Source organism: Schistocerca serialis, chromosome 7 (assembly GCF_023864345.2).
Source record: "Schistocerca serialis cubense isolate TAMUIC-IGC-003099 chromosome 7, iqSchSeri2.2, whole genome shotgun sequence".
Classification (NCBI taxonomy): domain Eukaryota; kingdom Metazoa; phylum Arthropoda; class Insecta; order Orthoptera; family Acrididae; genus Schistocerca; species Schistocerca serialis.
In genome coordinates, this window is record NC_064644.1 from 607,619,020 (window position 1) to 607,637,825 (window position 18,806).

The 18,806-nt window shown below is 40.2% G+C and overlaps 1 protein-coding gene across 1 annotated transcript in view; it reads right to left on the minus strand.

Annotated features, from left to right (window-relative positions):
- The window catches only part of LOC126412683 (N-alpha-acetyltransferase 15, NatA auxiliary subunit), a 282,849-nt gene that overhangs the window by 233,649 nt on the left and 30,394 nt on the right, over positions 1–18,806 (minus strand). Inside the window, exons 6-9 of the mRNA XM_050082390.1 lie at positions 14,173–14,388; positions 12,319–12,498; positions 3,589–3,767; positions 1,641–1,793 (exon numbers count right to left, since the gene is read on the minus strand). Of these exons, the coding sequence (XP_049938347.1) occupies positions 1,641–1,793; positions 3,589–3,767; positions 12,319–12,498; positions 14,173–14,388 (728 nt within the window). The remainder of the gene's footprint in view (positions 1–1,640; positions 1,794–3,588; positions 3,768–12,318; positions 12,499–14,172; positions 14,389–18,806) is intronic.

Consider the following 18,806-nt stretch of genomic DNA (forward strand, 5'->3'; position numbering starts at 1 on the left):
TAGAACTATACTTCATCCTGCACTAAAATTTACAAGTGGTATGAAGAATTTTTGTTAGGGGCTATGAGTGTGACATATTGTTCTGACAAAGGGATGTCTCACTTTTCCAAGCTCTCCTTTGGCTGTCAAAAGATGTTGGGTAATAATCTCACTTTCAGGAGGTATTTTATGGTTTATGCAGACTGGAGTTGTACCGATCATGTGCTTCAGTGAGGTAGGCCACAAATGTACTCTTCTATCTGCTGGGTGGCATAGTCTACACTGTGGTGCTGTGGTGAAGGGCATGGAGGGAGTGTGATCTCCATAGAATCAAAGAAATGCTCGCCTGAGAACAAATGACACTGAAATATATTTGTACCAGTTGTTATTGTCATGATGGACTCTGATAAACATACATTCTCTTGTCTGCTTGGAATACATGCAGATGCACTCTATCTGTCATTATCTAGAATTATATCCTACAATCAATACAACGAGTTCAAACTAACCTGGTGTATTATTCCAGAGGATACACTGAACAACAGAAATCTCTTTCAGCACCTTTTGATGCTAAGGAGAAGGAGTCAGCTGAAAGAGTTAATCTATGGTTAAAGGGGCACTGATTAACAGGACCCTTTCAGTACTAGAAATACGGTGACCAATAAATTAAGTCCAAGTACTTTGAAAAATTAACCTAAAAAATTCCACAGGTCTATTAATGAATTGTTTTGCCCGTCAACACCTGTCACCAAAATAGAAAAAGTAGGAAGAAATACTTCAATGCATTGCTGGAAACCATATGGGATGACAGCAACTGCATTATGGAAGAAAACATGAACTGCAAGGACCACCTAGTAAGAAGTAATCGTTTCTTACATGTGGATATGAGACATTCCAAGCATTCATTTACTGTATTATCCAGAGATCTAACAAACTGATTTCGAGGAAACACTCACGAAGACATATTCTGGGGTGACTCATCACTGAGGAACAGGGTGTTTGTTGCACAAAAGTGTGTAATAAGGATAATTTGTTGCCAATGAAGAATCACACTTTTAAAACAACAATAACAATCATGAATATAATACTGGAAGGAGAAATGACTTACAATGTTCTTCATTCAACCTTACGGTAGCACAGAGAGCAGTGAGTGATTCCAGTATAAAAATCTTTGACCACCCATCCAGTGATAAATAATGTAATAGGTAATAAAATCACATGAAATTCAAATTGAAATAATATCTAACTGACCATTCCTTCTACACTATAGACTAAATTCTGAAAGTGTAATAACATGGACCTGAGTGGCGATGGAACGGGGAGGGGATGTTTAACACTGGAAATTGCTGATAAGGGAAGTGTAAACTGCATAAAATGTGTTTAGAACACAAATCACTCATCCTAAGAACAGTGGTAACACCCATTTGCAAGCAAAACTGCATATTACCAGGAGAAATATTTGAGAGATCACCTTTTCAAGGTCTAAGAGAACTTGGATAAAGCGAGGAATCAGAATATCAACATAAGAATCAAAAACACACAAAAAACAACAAAATATTGCTTGCTTTTGATTTGTACTTCTTTAGGCAATATAAGCTCTACATGAGAAACATCATTACAAATTTGTAATCAACACAAACTAGTACATAACTGCTACAAACCCTTGTGAATTTTGAGCATGTTTCCTCTGCTTCTTTGATTAGGTTTGCTCTCAACATGTACTTGGCACATTTGGAGTTTATATATCGATCTGCTGTATCCAACCCTTGTGCTTCATCCAGCCACTTGTATGCCTCTATTACATCTCCACCATGCTATTGAAAGTAATATTTAAGATAAGAAATTACACATTACAAAAAAATTACAAACTAAGTTTTTTTACAAAACATTATATGAGATACATGTTTTATGAAGTGTGTTACTAAATGAGCCATGTTGTGAAATGTTAACAAGACAAACATAAACTAAATACACTCCTAGTACTTTAGATATACATTTCAAGCCATAAAGCATCAGTAGTGATCCTAGATTTCAATATCGTAACGAAACAAGCACACACAATGTTTTCTTATAATCAGAGCCAGCAATAACTAATTTATTTAATACATTTGCTGCAGGCTAGCATTAACAGAACTGGATGTGTTGCTCATGTTGATGCATATAAGTATCAGCTTTTAGTGAATGTGTTAACTGTGGCCATGCTGGTTATGTTTAGGAACTGTGACTGTGTGTGGAATAATTACTTGTATTTTTCTGCCACCAGTCACATTTATTTATTTTTTGTTTAATTTGACACACTGCAATGGATTTCAAGCATGTTCCTCTCATCATCAGGTTTTTGGAACATTGTTCCAGGAAAAACAGTGATTTTACAATGTTATAACTTATTTCAGTACACACAGTTGTCATCACATTTCAGTTGTTTGTTTTTATTTTTAGATGATTGATTTTGATCTTATAGGAGATTATCTTCAGATCTTACATGCCTTGATTACCATAGGAACCATTGGCGTGGAACAGGTATATCTCTGCAGGTGTGGAGAATACTGCTCAAATGCAACTTAAATGCGATCACAGTTGTGTTTATGTATAAAGATGTTACTTAAAGATAAACAGTCTTAGTTGAAACTAGTCTAGGAGTGTTTTGTTCACTGTCCTTGTGCTGGAGTGGCTATGTGGGTATTTGGGGGGAGGCAGCAGGTAGTATGTGGCCAGAAATCTATAGTTGTTTTCTGCTATCATGAAGCTGTGCTCCATTGTTGTGACTGATACCACATGCTGAGTAAAACATGCTCTAAATGCACTACAATGTGTTAAATATAAGATAAATGAAGTGGCTGGTAGCATAAGAATAAAAATAACTGCTAATTTAATGTCATTTCTTTATTCGACTATAATAGCAGTTCAATTAATAAACTGTATTCAAGTATTTGTGTGTGTACGAAAAAAATCAAAGAGATTGGGAGGGTTGTAAAGATATATTGCTCAAGAAACTAATGCGAGAAATGATCAAACGATGAGCGACAGTTTTGCTCTTATTCTGACGACATTTACACAGAAGAATAGAGTAAAGAACTTTATTGGAGAATCCAAGGCGTAGAAGCTGTCACTACCTGTCTTCCCCCCCCCCCCCCCCCCCCTCCCCCAAATCTAATGTCAAAATAAAGATGCTTACTCTGTTCGGAGAACTTATATATTTTTACTGTAACACCAAGAGGAAAACTGACTGAATCAGACACAATAAGCAGTCGAGCAATACATGTATAAAAGAACATACACTACTGTTATTATGTTACGTGATTAACACTGAAACCAGTAGAACACTGAAAAGTGAAATATAATAATAAGGGTGTCACAAAACCAACAAATTATTTTACTTCTGCTTGAGTAAAATTAGAATTATGTATCCGGAATGAAACTTCCACAAGCTATGCAAATCTCTAATGATCAATAGTAACAGAACACATCTTACATTTTGTCAGAAATTTTATTTCTATTACTTGTTTTTAACAGACCCATGTTTCATGCTGATTTTCAAGTAGTGTGTCACATGGTTTCTAAATCATTCATCTATTAATAAAAGGGTCAAATACATATACAAAGACTTACCTTGTAAATCCGACCTTTTGTTACAAAAAGTTCTATAAGAGTAGGTGTATGGTCAATGGCAGCATCAATGTAATAAAGTGCCCTTTCTGTGTCCCCTAAAAAGTCATAATGCTGGGCTAAGTAATAGTATGCCCATAAAAGGGCTGAAGCAGGCTCCTTAGGAAGATTTTCTGCAACATCTACAATGAAAGACACAAATTGTGTAATATTATCAGACTATAGCAACAATAAAAATATAGTGCAAACCCATGTTCCATTTAAAATTGCTTGATAGCTGATGTCTATCACCTGGCACTGCAGTATTGCCATATTGGTTACCGCTTGGTTGAAGGCGACACACAAGCACAGTCGATCACTTGACTAGTGCTAAAATGCTGTTCATGTAATATGGAGCAATGTTGTAAGCTGCGGCCATTAGGTATGATTAGAACACGAGGTGCTTTGTCAGCAGCAGATTTTAAATGACTAATCACTGAACTGCTGCAGACAACAAATTCTGTAGCCCTGAATTCACACGCGAGTCCTGTCCTAATCACAACCTGTTGATGTGCGCAGCGGTCAGTGACCTGTAGCAGAGCTGTTAATCATGCTCGCTTTGCTGATAGCAATTAAAGCTGACCTGTGCGAGCAAACTCACAACAGAAAAAATTCAGTTCCAGCACTGAAAGGAAACTATAAGATGTCACTTTTTCTATGCGCGCTGATGCAATACTGACTGATGGCAGTCCTGGCTGGAACTCATTTACAGGTTATATGTGACACAGACAGATTCCAAATCAAAAAAGTATGACACGAAGAAAAGTAAGAGTGAATAAGAGTCACACAATGATGAAAACGATATGACAAAGATTAAAAATGACAAAGATTAAAAATAAAAACTATATGCTGAAACTAATTAACCAAAAATAATAATAGTTATTTTGATAAAGATTTAAAAATAAGTAAATATTATCATTCGACGGGATTCAAATCCACGTACTTCTGTATCTCAATCTGAAACTTTGCTTCTGCTACAGAAAGCCTTTAAACCAAACTATTATATTTATTTATCTCTAGAACAAGTTGCAACATTTGCAATGTGATAGCATTTCCTCGGATGTGTGTATTATAAATCCTAATCTACACATCACCATGGACAGATGGAATACACCTGAGAAATCACTTCACCATCCATGCTTCACAAAACTTCATTTGTAAAAACACCACCCCTTATGCTGCCTTCAAAAAGTTCGGTTTCACATCACGTCATATGAAGTTTACCTACTGTAAGCTGATCTCTGTGATGATGGTAATTCAATATGTGAAGTCAAATCACATCTTGTGCGAAAGAATCCAGTAGTTTCTGGCTTGTGGTGTGTGCGCAATGTGTGTTCTTTTGTTGCCTTCATTTTGTGTACAGTGTGTTAACTGTAAGATGGCAGAGTTGTGAAGGGAGTGTGGGGAGAGGAGGAAGCAAGCATAGGCTGGCGAAGGGAGAGGAGCTGTTGCGGGGGGAGGGGGGGGGGGGACAAGGCACGGCTACCAGTTGCAGTGCTGGCACTACATATTGCGCGTCATGCTTACACGAAAGCAGACGAAAGGCTCGGAAGTAAAACTCGCTTTAAATGCTGCTCATAAACGAAACTGAAGCCGTCATGTACATTAAAATCTATATGTACACTCCTGGAAATGGAAAAAAGAACACATTGACACCGGTGTGTCAGACCCACCATACTTGCTCCGGACACTGCGAGAGGGCTGTACAAGCAATGATCACACGCACGGCACAGCGGACACACCAGGAACCGCGGTGTTGGCCGTCGAATGGCGCTAGCTGCGCAGCATTTGTGCACCGCCGCCGTCAGTGTCAGCCAGTTTGCCGTGGCATACGGGGCTCCATCGCAGTCTTTAACACTGGTAGCATGCCGCGACAGCGTGGACGTGAACCGTATGTGCAGTTGACGGACTTTGAGCGAGGGCGTATAGTGGGCATGCGGGAGGCCGGGTGGACGTACCGCCGAATTGCTCAACACGTGGGGCATGAGGTCTCCACAGTACATCGATGTTGTCGCCAGTGGTCGGCGGAAGGTGCACGTGCCCGTCGACCTGGGACCGGACCGCAGCGACGCACGGATGCACGCCAAGACCATAGGATCCTACGCAGTGCCGTAGGGGACCGCACCGCCACTTCCCAGCAAATTAGGGACACTGTTGCTCCTGGGGTATCGGCGAGGACCATTCGCAACCGTCTCCATGAAGCTGGGCTACGGTCCCGCACACCGTTAGGCCGTCTTCCGCTCACGCCCCAACATCGTGCAGCCCGCCTCCAGTGGTGTCGCGACAGGCGTGAATGGAGGGACGAATGGAGACGTGTCGTCTTCAGCGATGAGAGTCGCTTCTGCCTTGGTGCCAATGATGGTCGTATGCGTGTTTGGCGCCGTGCAGGTGAGTGCCACAATCAGGACTGCATACGACCGAGTCACACAGGGCCAACACCCGGCATCATGGTGTGGGGAGCGATCTCCTACACTGGCCGTACACCACTGGTGATCGTCGAGGGGACACTGAATAGTGCACGGTACATCCAAACCGTCATCGAACCCATCGTTCTACCATTCCTAGACCGGCAAGGGAACTTGCTGTTCCAACAGGACAATGCACGTCCGCATGTATCCCGTGCCACCCAACGTGCTCTAGAAGGTGTAAGTCAACTACCCTGGCCAGCAAGATCTGCGGATCTGTCCCCCCTTGAGCATGTTTGGGACTGGATGAAGCGTCGTCTCACGCGGTCTGCACGTCCAGCAAGAACGCTGGTCCAACTGAGGCGCCAGGTGGAAATGGCATGGCAAGCCGTTCCACAGGACTACATCCAGCATCTCTACGATCGTCTCCATGGGAGAACAGCAGCCTGCATTGCTGCGAAAGGTGGATATACACTGTACTAGTGCCGACATTGTGCATGCTCTGTTGCCTGTGTCTATGTGCCTGTGGTTCTGTCAGTGTGATCATGTGATGTATCTGACCCCAGGAATGTGTCAATAAAGTTTCCCCTTCCTGGGACAATGAATTCACGGTGTTCTTATTTCAATTTCCAGGAGTGTATATAAAAATGAATGTATATCTAAAAACAAAGATGATGAGAGTTACCAAACAAAAGCGCTGGCAGGTCGATAGACACACAAACAAACACAAACATACACACAAAATTCAAGCTTTCGCAACAAACAGTTGCTTCATCAGGAAAGAGGGAAGGAGAGGGAAAGACGAAAGGATGTGGGTTTTAAGGGAGAGGGTAAGGAGTCATTCCAATCCCGGGAGCGGAAAGACTTACCTTAGGGGGCAAAAAGGACAGGTATACACTCGCGCACACAAACACATATCCATCCGCACATACACAGACACAAGCAGACATTTGTAAAGGCCTAGTTAACAGAACGAAGCATGTCATTCTCAATGGAGAGAAGTCTTCCGAAGTAAGAGTGATTTCAGGTGTGCTGCAGGGGAGTGTCGTAGGACCATTGCTATTCACAATATACATAAATGACCTTGTAGATGACATTGGAAGTTCGCTGAGGCTTTTTGCGGATGATGCTGTGGTATATCGAGAGTTTGTAACAATGGAAAATTGTATTGAAATGCAGGAGGATCTGCAGCGAATTGAATGGTGCAGGGAATGGCAACTGAATCTCAATGTAGACAAGTGTAATGTGCTGCAAATACACAGAAAGATATATCCCTTATCATTTAGCTACAAAATAGCAGGTCAGCATCTGGAAGCAGTTAATTCCATACATTATCTGGGAGTACGCATTAGGAATGATTTAAAATGGAATGATCATATTAATTTGATCGTTGGTAAAGCAGATGCCAGACTGAGATTCATTGGAAGAATCCTAAGGAAATGCAATCCGAAAACAAAGGAAGTAGGTTACAGTACGCTTGTTCACCCACTGCTTGAATACTGCTCAGCAGTGTGGGATCCGTACCAGATAGGGTTGATAGAAGAGATAGAGAAGATCCAACGGAGAGCAGCGCGCTTCGTTACCGGATCATTTAGTAATCGTGAAAGCGTTACGGAGATGATAGATAAACTCCAGTGGAAGACTCTGCAGGAGAGACGCTCAGTAGCTCGGTACAGGCTTTTGTTAAAGTTTCGAGAACATACCTTCACCGAAGAGTCAAGCAGTATATTGCTCCCTCCTATGTATATCTCGCGAAGAGACCATGAGGATAAAATGAGAGAGATTAGAGCCCAAACAGAAGCATACCGACAATCCTTCTTTCCACGAACAAAACAAGACTGGAATAGAAGGGAGAACCGATAGAGGTACTCAAGGTACCCTCCGCCACACACCGTCAGGTGGCTTGCGGAGTACAGATGTAGATGTAGATGTAGAGACTAGCAGTCAGCAAGAATATGAGATTTAATGATTGCAGCATAGTTACAAACACGACATTGTGAAGCACATGATCATCCAATAAAACAGCAATCAACATGATAACATTTCCTTGGATGTGTGTACTATACCTGCTAATCTACATATCACCATGCACAGATGAAGTACATCTGAGAAATCACATATCACCATCTACGCTTCATGAAACTTTGTAAAAACACCACCACTTCTTGAACAAGTATTTCAAATGCCCAACTTGTAATCAAAAATAACTGGGCTGGTTATGTCATGGCTTTTATTCCACTCTGTGGGCAGAAATTTCACTGACTAGCATAAACCACAGGCACGTGGTACCATTTTATAGTTTGGATTATGTTTATATTGCAATAACTCACTTCTATTGCTCCTACAGATTATCAGATGTCATCTGGTTTTATGATCTCTGTACACACTGTATCTGTTAGACAATGTTTCAATTTTTGACAAATGAGAATGGCATCTTTCAAGATAACAATGAACATAACCATCACATGTGTTCTAAGAACAGTTCGAAAAACTCACAGTGAACATTCATCACCTTTGGAGGCTGCATACCTGTGATAAATTTAGCCATACCACATCATTATTGACATCTTAATTATGGCATTACTACTTTGCATGGTATTTGATGCATAGTCATTATGCTGTAATAACAGAACTGTACTATGCAGCCATCAGCCAGCCCGGCACTGGGGAAAAAGATCAAGCGAGGGGTTGTCATGAACTGTACTCATTACATTACCAGATTTATACTCAGAAATTCTCTCTCTTAAACTATACGGAATAGCTGAAACACTGTTAAAGCTCAGGCACAAAGCAAAGGGATACTAAAACTACTTTCGAGTGTTATATCTGGATAACTGATTCTCAAACCTAGATGCAAGATACATTTTTTTCTGTACACTAGTTGTAGAGAAAAAGTGTTGCAAATAGTGGCCCTATGGTATGTAAAGTGCGTACATGTATGTAAATATACTATTAATGTGATGTAATTTTCAAAATGTGGAATAAATATGATATTGCAAGCTCTCTCTGTGAAAAGTACTCTTCATAAATTGTGGTCAGTCTGTCCCCTATGAACACATTCCAAAATCTGACAAAATTTCCAACTTATCCAAGCCATTCATGCTAACCAAAACATTTGTTAGAGTGTTCACTTTTTTTTATTGATACAGAGGGTACTGGTGCAGCAAAAATTCTCAAATCATGCAAAGCAGCTTCTAAAAAACAAATAGTAAATTACATTTTTGTGACAGTTATTACAGAGCTTTTACACGAACATGCTCTCTTTAAATTCTGAAGAACTTGGGTAAACCAGATTTGCTCTGTTAATAATATAACCTTGCTTGACTAAAGTAGTGTACAAAAAAGGTAGAGCAAATATGTTATGATATGCAGCTGCAAGTTCTGAGGCACATGTACTGCTAAAAACATAGTGGTCACAAAAGCTTTATTCATTAATTAACAAAGCTAACTTTTCAAGTAACAGACTAACTTTTAAGTTAATTTTGAAAAACGACAAGGAACTCTTTAACTTCCATTAACATTGAATCCATTAATTGTTGGTTAGGTACCTGCTATTTATGGGAAAAATAGTGCATTGCCACCCACATAAATCATGTTCTGACAAGTACCGGTCATGCAGATGACTGGCTGTGCCAAGATGACACGATTGGTCTAACTAAATGAAGTACGAATAAGAAACAATAGGTGTTGGCCATTTATTATTGTTAGTTTACCGAGTTTGGAAAAAAGCATTACCTTCCGTTAGTGGACTGGCTGTGGAAACTACATCACAGAATCAGATTATAGGTGTCTGTGGGTGAATTTAACTGATTATGTTAATTTTGTATCCAGTTCGGGAGAACGAATACTTTTCAACTGCAAACTGTGCTTTCCTTTTTTTTTTAAAAAAAAAAAACACCCAACAATTAGGACTGATGCTTTGAGCCTTAAAAATTTGAAACTACACCTAAGGAGAGCACATGAGGTGCCATATGTACAGTCTGAAGAAACAGTAAAGGCAAAATCCGGTCGAGGAAAGCCTAAAAGAAAAATCGATCTTGGGCATTCAGATATTGACTGTGGAGCCAGTAGCAGTAATCTGGTTAAAAGAAAATGATAGAGAAGCATTTGAGAGTCTCTCAGCATTGCAGCAACTGGCAGAGGTGTGTCTCAAGGTAGTGTGGACCAATGCATAGTAAACTTTGTTGTTACGAACTTGATTCCTTTACATACCATCAAATCAAAGTCATTTGAGAAGCTGATATAAACTTTCAACCCCAGGTATTCAGTTTTGACGAGAACATTGGGTAGACGCATTGCTGATGATCAGATACTGTCTTACTCTTCTGTATGTTGACTCTACCATGATTTAATGTTGATACCTAAATAATCATAAAACTGAATGATTAAACTATTTTTTCTTTATCTTCGATATCCTAACTAAACATTTTCAACCAAAAACTTTTTATTTAAGCAACATAATGTGTTTCATTCATTGCTCATTTCTCTGTACCCACAACATAAAATTTAGTATTACAAGTTACCAATTAACTTCAGCTTCCAGTAAATCTCGTGTACAGTAACACTTTAATGTTCAACAAAGTTAACTTTTTAAGTAATATATTAATGATTAGCAAAGTTAACTTACTGGTTAAGGTTGTTCAGCTATGATTATCAACTGAGTGAAAGAAAGGGAATAAATAAAAATCTGTTAAAATTACTTGGTTCAGCTATTTTTGTTACCAGAATAATGTTGGAGTCTTTTGAGGGCATACATATCATTAAATTAAAAGATTTCATTCATTATTGTCGTATATGATTCTATTTTGGAACAAAATTGCATTTGGGAAAAGGTATTCACTATATTAAACAAACTGATTACAATTTTTATACGGTTCACACATGCTCATCCAAATGGTCTCACAATACATTTGATCACTGATGAAATTTGTTTGCTAAAATCATACCAGTTTGTGAATCGCAGTACGATACACAAATATAATACTAAAACAATGGATATCAGATATGTGTGTGTGTGTGTGTGTGTGTGTGTGTGTGTGTGTGTGTGTGTGAGATTTTATTTTTCCATTTTCGAAGAAGGCGTTTTGCCTGTAAGCTTAAATGTATAGTAGTCATTTCGTTGTGCTTGTCTGTGACACAGCATCTCCTCTATACAGTGAGTAGCAATCTATCCTGTCCACAGTATTCAAATTTAATGCTAGAAGGACTAAAGATTTGTGTACACTTGAGTGAACTTAACTCTGGCACAGAAGGGAACAAAACTTATTAAAAAAAAAGAAGAAGAAGAAGAAGAAACTGTAAATCGCACCTCTGTTAACACACAAATGTAAATTTTCTAATATATGGGAGCAAACTTTTTGCAAGGATAGCAGGAGAAAAATTATGGTTTAACATCCAACGAGTGACAAAGTCATTGGAAACAGAACACAGGCCCAGGATGGACATGGACAGCAAAAAGGAATCAACCGCACTCTTTACACGGGAACCATCCCTACATTCAACTGAATCAACAGGAAACCTAAATCTGGATGACAAAATTGAGATCTGAACTCTGCTCTTCCTAAATTAAAGTCCATAGTCCCAACCATCGCTAGACTTCAATCAGTTGCTTTTCTAGAAGACATAGTTCACAATATGCTTATGGTGAACTTAATATGTGGAACATGCAGACATGTTACAGAACTGACAAAGAGAAGATTAGTATGTATTCTAAACAATTAACATAATAATACTTTACAGTTTTATAACTGGAAATAGAACATGCCGCCCCCCCCCCCCCCCCCCACACACACGCACGGTTTACATTATTTGCAGAGTGTTAAGAAAAATGCAAGAACCATCCATGCAATATAATCCACAAGCACGTCTGATAAAACCAATGGATTTCCTACAACCACAATACTGACTACGTCGTGGTCAGAGTTGTTGCAAAGTAATCAGTTTCTCGAACCGTATCACTGAATTTCCATTAAAAACTATAGTGTTATGTTTAAGCTTTCTTTATATGAAATGATCTCTTAAATTACCAAGAAATTTTTCATAACTGGTTATGCTGTAGGAAGCCACTGAACTCATATACAATCATCGAACAGTGAATTATGAAACTGTCAAACAGACTTCAAGATGAATTAAAGACTATATTTCTACAGTAGCAATTATTTCCTAAAATAAATTTACATTTTTCTGTACCATTAGAAAACTTTAGGGAACAGATCTACTGTGTGATTGTTTCACACATATTTTCACAAACTGTGAATAACTTAGAAAAGCTGAAAGCAAACTGAAGTACCTTGTGCACTGAATCGGCCATAAGCCTTTAAAGCATCCACATATTGAAGGACGAGTTTATGGATGGTCTCAACCTTTTCTGGATCTTTATAAAGTGACCTTAGGTCTACAAAAAGAGGGGGTACTCCTTTATGCAGACCTTGCCTTAGGTACTTGTCTACCATGGTACGGAATGTTGAACCTGTAAACAGAATTTAAAGAAACGTACATGGTGACATTTGGCAGAGCAATCTATTTTTACATAACTATTTACACTGATAATTATAACAACATAAATTGATAATCCTTCTTAAGATGTGAACTTAGCAGCACTATTACAAATATACAAAGCTAAAAATGTAATTTGCTCACATAACACTGCTCACCTCTATAAACTTTCTCTTCACTACATGAACATTTAATTATTTCCTATTAGTAACTCAGGTTCCAATGATTGAAAAATACGCAAGATGTGTTCAGCACAAATTCAGTGGTGCCTTTTCTAGTATAATTATGGGAGCAGATATGTTATCTCAACAAAAATTCAGTAGCAGGAGACAAACATTGTATCTACATGATGGAGGAAATATGATGGAAGTTAATGCAATGTTGGATTACTGATTAGTTTCTGAGGAAACTTAATGGAGCCACCATGAAAAAATCCTGAAAAGTTTAATTATGATATAATCTTCTCCTTCTATTATGAAAAGGATAGACTGCTACTCACCATATAGTGGAGAAATTGAGTCACAGACTGGCAGAACAAAAAGACTGCTAACCAAGTAAGATTTCAACCATAAGCCATAAGGCCTTTTTGTGAATTAGACAACATACTCACACACATTATCACTGCCTCTGGCTGCTGAGGCTAAACAACCAGTCCTTGGCAGTAGTTTTTTGTGTGTGTGTGTGTGTGTGTGTGTGTGTGTGTGTGTGTGTTGTCAACTCCAGAAGAAGGCCTTTTGGCCGTTGTCTACTCCAGAAGGAGGTCTTTTGGCCTTAAGCTAACTTATTTAGCAGTCTTTTTGTCACACTTGTCTGTGACTCAACATCTCCACTGGATGGGGAGTAGCAATCTACCCTTTTCATAATATTGTCATTATTTCACCTTGGATTTTCCATTGTTTGATTTTGCCTAGTGAATTCTATTTAGACTTTTTCTTGTTGTTTCTGACTTCTTTGCCCTTTCCCGACATTTCCTTACACTAAAGTGAAATATACCAAAAAAGCCAGATTCATTTAACTAGAACCATTTCGAATAAAGCACTACAACTATCTACTCAATTGTTCGCATGACTGCTGCTTCTGTAACTTAGAGACTTTAACAATCGATTATAAAAGAATATATGCCTTATTCAGCTGGCTCAAATTCCACTTGCTACTCCTCAAATTGCATCATCAGAGTGGACAAAGAGACAGAACAAGATATTCCTTCTTCAGTTCATCTAAACTTTGGAGATGGGAACTTGCTCCCCAACACATCCATTCATCCACTGCTCTCCTGCCTGGGTTAACCTCTGTTAGCATAATCCCCTCACCCGCCCTCCTCCCCACTCCCTCCACTTCCTACATGATGACTGTTAAAAATTTATTATTTACTTATTTATTTTCATCTTCCAGTCCCATCCCCAAACATAAATTTTGGGATATCCAGGGAAAAAAACCTGTAGACAATGTTACATACTGGACAATGATGTTACTAGCCAACAAAATATAGGGGACAACAAAATCATTTTAGTAAATTCATGACAGAAGTGTTTCATACAGCAACTACTGATACAAATGTACAATCTGAGTTTGTACAAATAGTCTGCCAAATATTTTCTATAGGACTGTCATTTGCAAAGAAGTTCAAGGAAGAAAAACAAGGTCTTACCTGAAGCATAATTCAGTGGTAGTCGCTTCGGTGCCTGTGCTCTAGGGAAAAGCTCTTGGTAGCCAGCAAACATACGCAGAATATCATCAGGATCCTTCAGCTGCTGTGCTTCCTGCAACTTCATATAATATGATGTGTTTTCTGGATTCCGCATTAGCAGCTGTTTGTATATACTCTCTGCTTCCCTGTAGCGCTTCAGTTCTAGGTATAGCTTACCTGTAGACAAATGTACAACCAATAATGATCAGTTAAGATTGAAACACCGCAAATAACTGAACATGTTCCCACTACACTGGTCAAAGTACTAAATCACTTCAGGAAGAACCTTGAAAGAATTAATCATTATACTCCAACGGCTCCATCAAACCACAACAGGCAAGTGAAACATTTTTGAGCAACTGGACCACAGCAACCTACTAAGAAAGTGAGCTCTCTCTCTCTCTCTCTCTCAAACCCCCCGACCCCGCACACACACACACACACACATACACACACACACACACACACACACACACACACACACACACAAAATCCCACAGATTATTGCATCACACTACTATATGCTATTAGGAGTTTTTGTTCAGGCTGTATGAGCATGACTAAATAACCAAAACCAAATACCTGAACCAAGGTGTTGTACCATCTTAAAGATTTAGTGGCTAATGTGACACTGGGAAACCTAAATGGTACCAAGTGTGGGATATGTGATGGTTATTACAACAGGACAGGATAGAAGCAACTTCTGAAACTTTCCTTGAAGACCAACATAATGAAAAGTGGAAGTGCGTGACACAGTGACGCAACAAGCCCTCTAGAAAATAACTGGCATCGGCAACTAACTGCTAGACAGAAGCCATCATACAGCAAATTCAATGCCTGGTATGCTGATCTACATCTGAGTTCTCAGACCAACAGCAACATAACGTGAATGAGGCAAGCTTATATGAATAAAACTGAAGCAGCTCCAAAAGAAGGGAAAAGGGGTGGGGGTGCGGGGAGGATGCAAGTCACTGTGTAAATATTACAGAACTGATGAAGTGAATATCATTTACATCTCATGGCTCATCAGAAGTTAAATGAATTCTTGGAAAACCAATTTATGCAAAGAAATAACTAAGAAAGCCTGTCATGATTTACTCCAAATTACCAAAGTTGTATTGCAGGAGCAGCTGTGAATAAAATACTTATGAAGGACCTAACCACCAGCTTTTTTTTATTCTCAAGTCAGAAACATACAAATTTACAGTAGCCATAGCTGGTAGATAGATACAATAAAAAACACACAAACACACACACAAATCTCAAGCTTTCGCAACAGATGGTTGCTTCATCAGGAAAGAGGGAAGGAGAGGGAAAGACGAAAGGATGTGGGTTTTAAGGGAGAGGGTAAGGAGTCATTCCAATCCCGGGAGCGGAAAGACTTACCTTAGGGGGAAAAAGGGACAGGTATACACTCGCCCACACACACATATCCATCCGCACATATACAGACACAAGCAGACATATGTAAAGGCAAAGAGTTTGGGCAGAGATGTCAGTCAAGGCGGAAGTACAGAGGCAAAGACGTTGTTGAGTGACAAGTGATGTACGAGGGACGGCAACTTGAAATTAGCGGAGGTTGAGGCCTGGTGGGTAACGAGAAGAGAGGATATATTGAAGGGCAAGTTCCCATCTCCGGAGTTCTGATAGGTTGGTGTCAGTGGGAAGTATCCAGATAACCCGGACGGTGTAACACTGTGCCAAGATGTGCTGACCGTGCACCAAGGCATGTTTAGCCACAGGGTGATCCTCATTACCAACAAACACTGTCTGCCTGTGTCCGTTCATTTCAATAAATCTGTACCAAACTTTGGGAAGCCTTCTTGGTTACCCAGGCCTGCCAACCCAAAGTTTGGTACAGATTTATTGATGACATCTTCATGATCTGGACTCACAGTGAAGAAGAACTCCAGAATTTCCTCTCCAACCTCAACTCCTTTGGTTCCATCAGATTCACCTGGTCCTACTCCAAATCCCACGCCACTTTCCTCGACACTGACCTCCATCTGTCAACATCTGTCCTCATCAAACCCACCAACAAACACCAGTACCTCCATTATGACATCTGCCACCCATTCCATATCAAACAGTCCCTTCCCTACAGTTTAGGTCTTTGTGGCAAACTAATCTGCTCCAGTCCCGAATCCCTGAACCATTACACCAACAACCTGAAAACAGCTTTTGCATCCCGCAACTACCCTCCCGACCTGGTACAGAAGCAAATAACCAGAGCCAATTTCTCACCCCCTCAAACCCAGAACCTCCCACAGAAGAACCCCAAAAGTGCCCACTTGTGACAGGATACTTTCTGGGACTGGATCAGACTCTGAATGTGGCTCTCAGCAGGGATACGACTTCCTCAAATCCTGCCCTGAAATGAGATCCATCCTTCATGAAATCTTCCCCTGTACCACCAAGGGTGTCTTTCCACCATCCACCTAACCTTCGTAACCTCTTGGTTCATCCCTATAAAATCCCCAACCTACCTTCCCTACCCTCTCACTCCTACCCTTGTAACTGCCTCCGGTGTAAAACCTGTCCCATGCAGCCTCCCACCACCACCTAATCCAGACCTGTAACCCGGAAGGTGTACACGATCAAAAGCAGAGCCACGTGTGAAAGCACCCACATGATTTATCAACTGACCTGCCTACACTGTGAAGCCTTCTATGTGGGAATGACCAGCTACAAACTGCCCGTTCGCATGAACGAACACAGGCAGACAGTGTTTGTTGGTAATGAGGATCACCCTGTGGCTAAACATGCCTTGGTGCACGGCCAGCACATCTTGGCACAGTGTTACACCGTCCGGGTTATCTGGATACTTCCCACTAACACCAACCTATCCGAACTCCGGAGATGGGAACTTGCCCTTCAATATATCCTCTCTTCCCGTTACCCACCAGGCCTCAACCTCCGCTATTTCAAGTTGCCGCCGCTCATACCTCACCTGTCATTCAACAACATCTTTGCCTCTGTACTTCCGCCTCGACTGATATCTCCGCCGAAACACATTGCTGCTTGTGTCTCTATATGTGCGGATGGATATGTGTGTGTATGCGCGCGAGTGTATACCTGTCCCTTTTTTTGCCCCCTAAGGTAAGTCTTTCCGCTCCTGGGATTGGAATGACTCCTTACCCTCTCCTTTAAAACCCACATCCTTTCGTCTTTCCCTCTTTCCTGATGAAGCAACCGTGGGTTGCGAAAGCTTGAGATTTGTGTGTGTGTTTGTGTGTTTTTTATTGTGTCTATCTACCAGCGCTTTCCCGCTTGGTAAGTCACAGCATTTTTTAAATATATTTTTTCCATATGGAATGTTTCTTTCTATTATATATATGGACACACACACACAAATTGTATTTATATTATGTGTGCCCAGTATTTTGCAACTGCCAAGGCACTTAGAGTGGCTTGCAGGAGACCAATCTTCGTGCAGGATGTAGGGCACAAAATGCATTGGAGCACATGGCTTGTGGTTTGTTCTTGTCCACAATTACAGGACGAATCTTCTGTTATGAAGCCCCATCTCTTCAGGTTGTCTCTGGATCGTCCAACTCCTGATCGTAATCTGTTTAAAGATTTCCACACCAGCCAGCTCTCTTTGTGTCCAGGTGGTAGTTCTTCAGCTTCTGGCGTCTGCAGGTGAGGCGTTGACTTCTTCCATAACTCCAGCCTTGCCTTCTCTCGTGAAATGGTGAGCTTCTCGGATGTTCTCAGGAAGCTCTTTCGCGATCTCAGCCGTTGCTGTGGTGGATTATGCTAATACTGTATGATGAATGTTCCTCTAGGGAACAAATCAACACTGACTGCAGAATGCTTTAGGTTGATTTAAGATCTTATGGAGTTTCCAAGACTGTCTACTTAAAATATAATAAAACACCATGTAACAATAAAGATGCAAAAGACTGCAAGCATACCACATCAAACCAAATAAAATATTTCCTACTAATCCACCATAAGCATTCCATATTCATAATGATAAACTTCAAAATAGTCTACATACTGTTTGTTTCCAAGGAGCAATACACATGAGGTAAACACCAGAAATGTCACCTGATAATGCGGCAATCCCTCAGACCTGCCATTTTATTGGTTGCCTACATGCCATTTCTATTTACACAGCAGAGATGTCCAAAGCTAAGCACATGGAGAAAGATGATTGATTAGACGTCACAGCAATTGGTAGAAAAAGAAAAAATATCCACAGAAATTACACAAAGAGTGGTAGTTGCATTAACTTGCATACAGCAGTACAAAACTGGAGACTGAAAGGAATGCACCATGGGGAAAAATAATGGAAATATCCTAATGCTGTGGCTAAGCCATGTCTCTGCAGTATTCTTTCTTCCAGGAGTGCTAGATTTGCAAATTTCACAGGAGAGTTTTTGTGAAGTTTAGAAGGTACAGATGAGCTACTGACTAAAGTAAAGCTGTGAGGACAGGTCATGAATTGGGGTTGGGTAGCCCAGTCACTAGAGCACTCACTCGAAAAAGGTAAAGGTCCCGAGTTCGAGTCTTATTCCAGCAAACAGTTTTAATCTGCTGTGAAGTTTCAATAATAATTAAACTGGCTGTACAGATTGAAAAAGAGAACA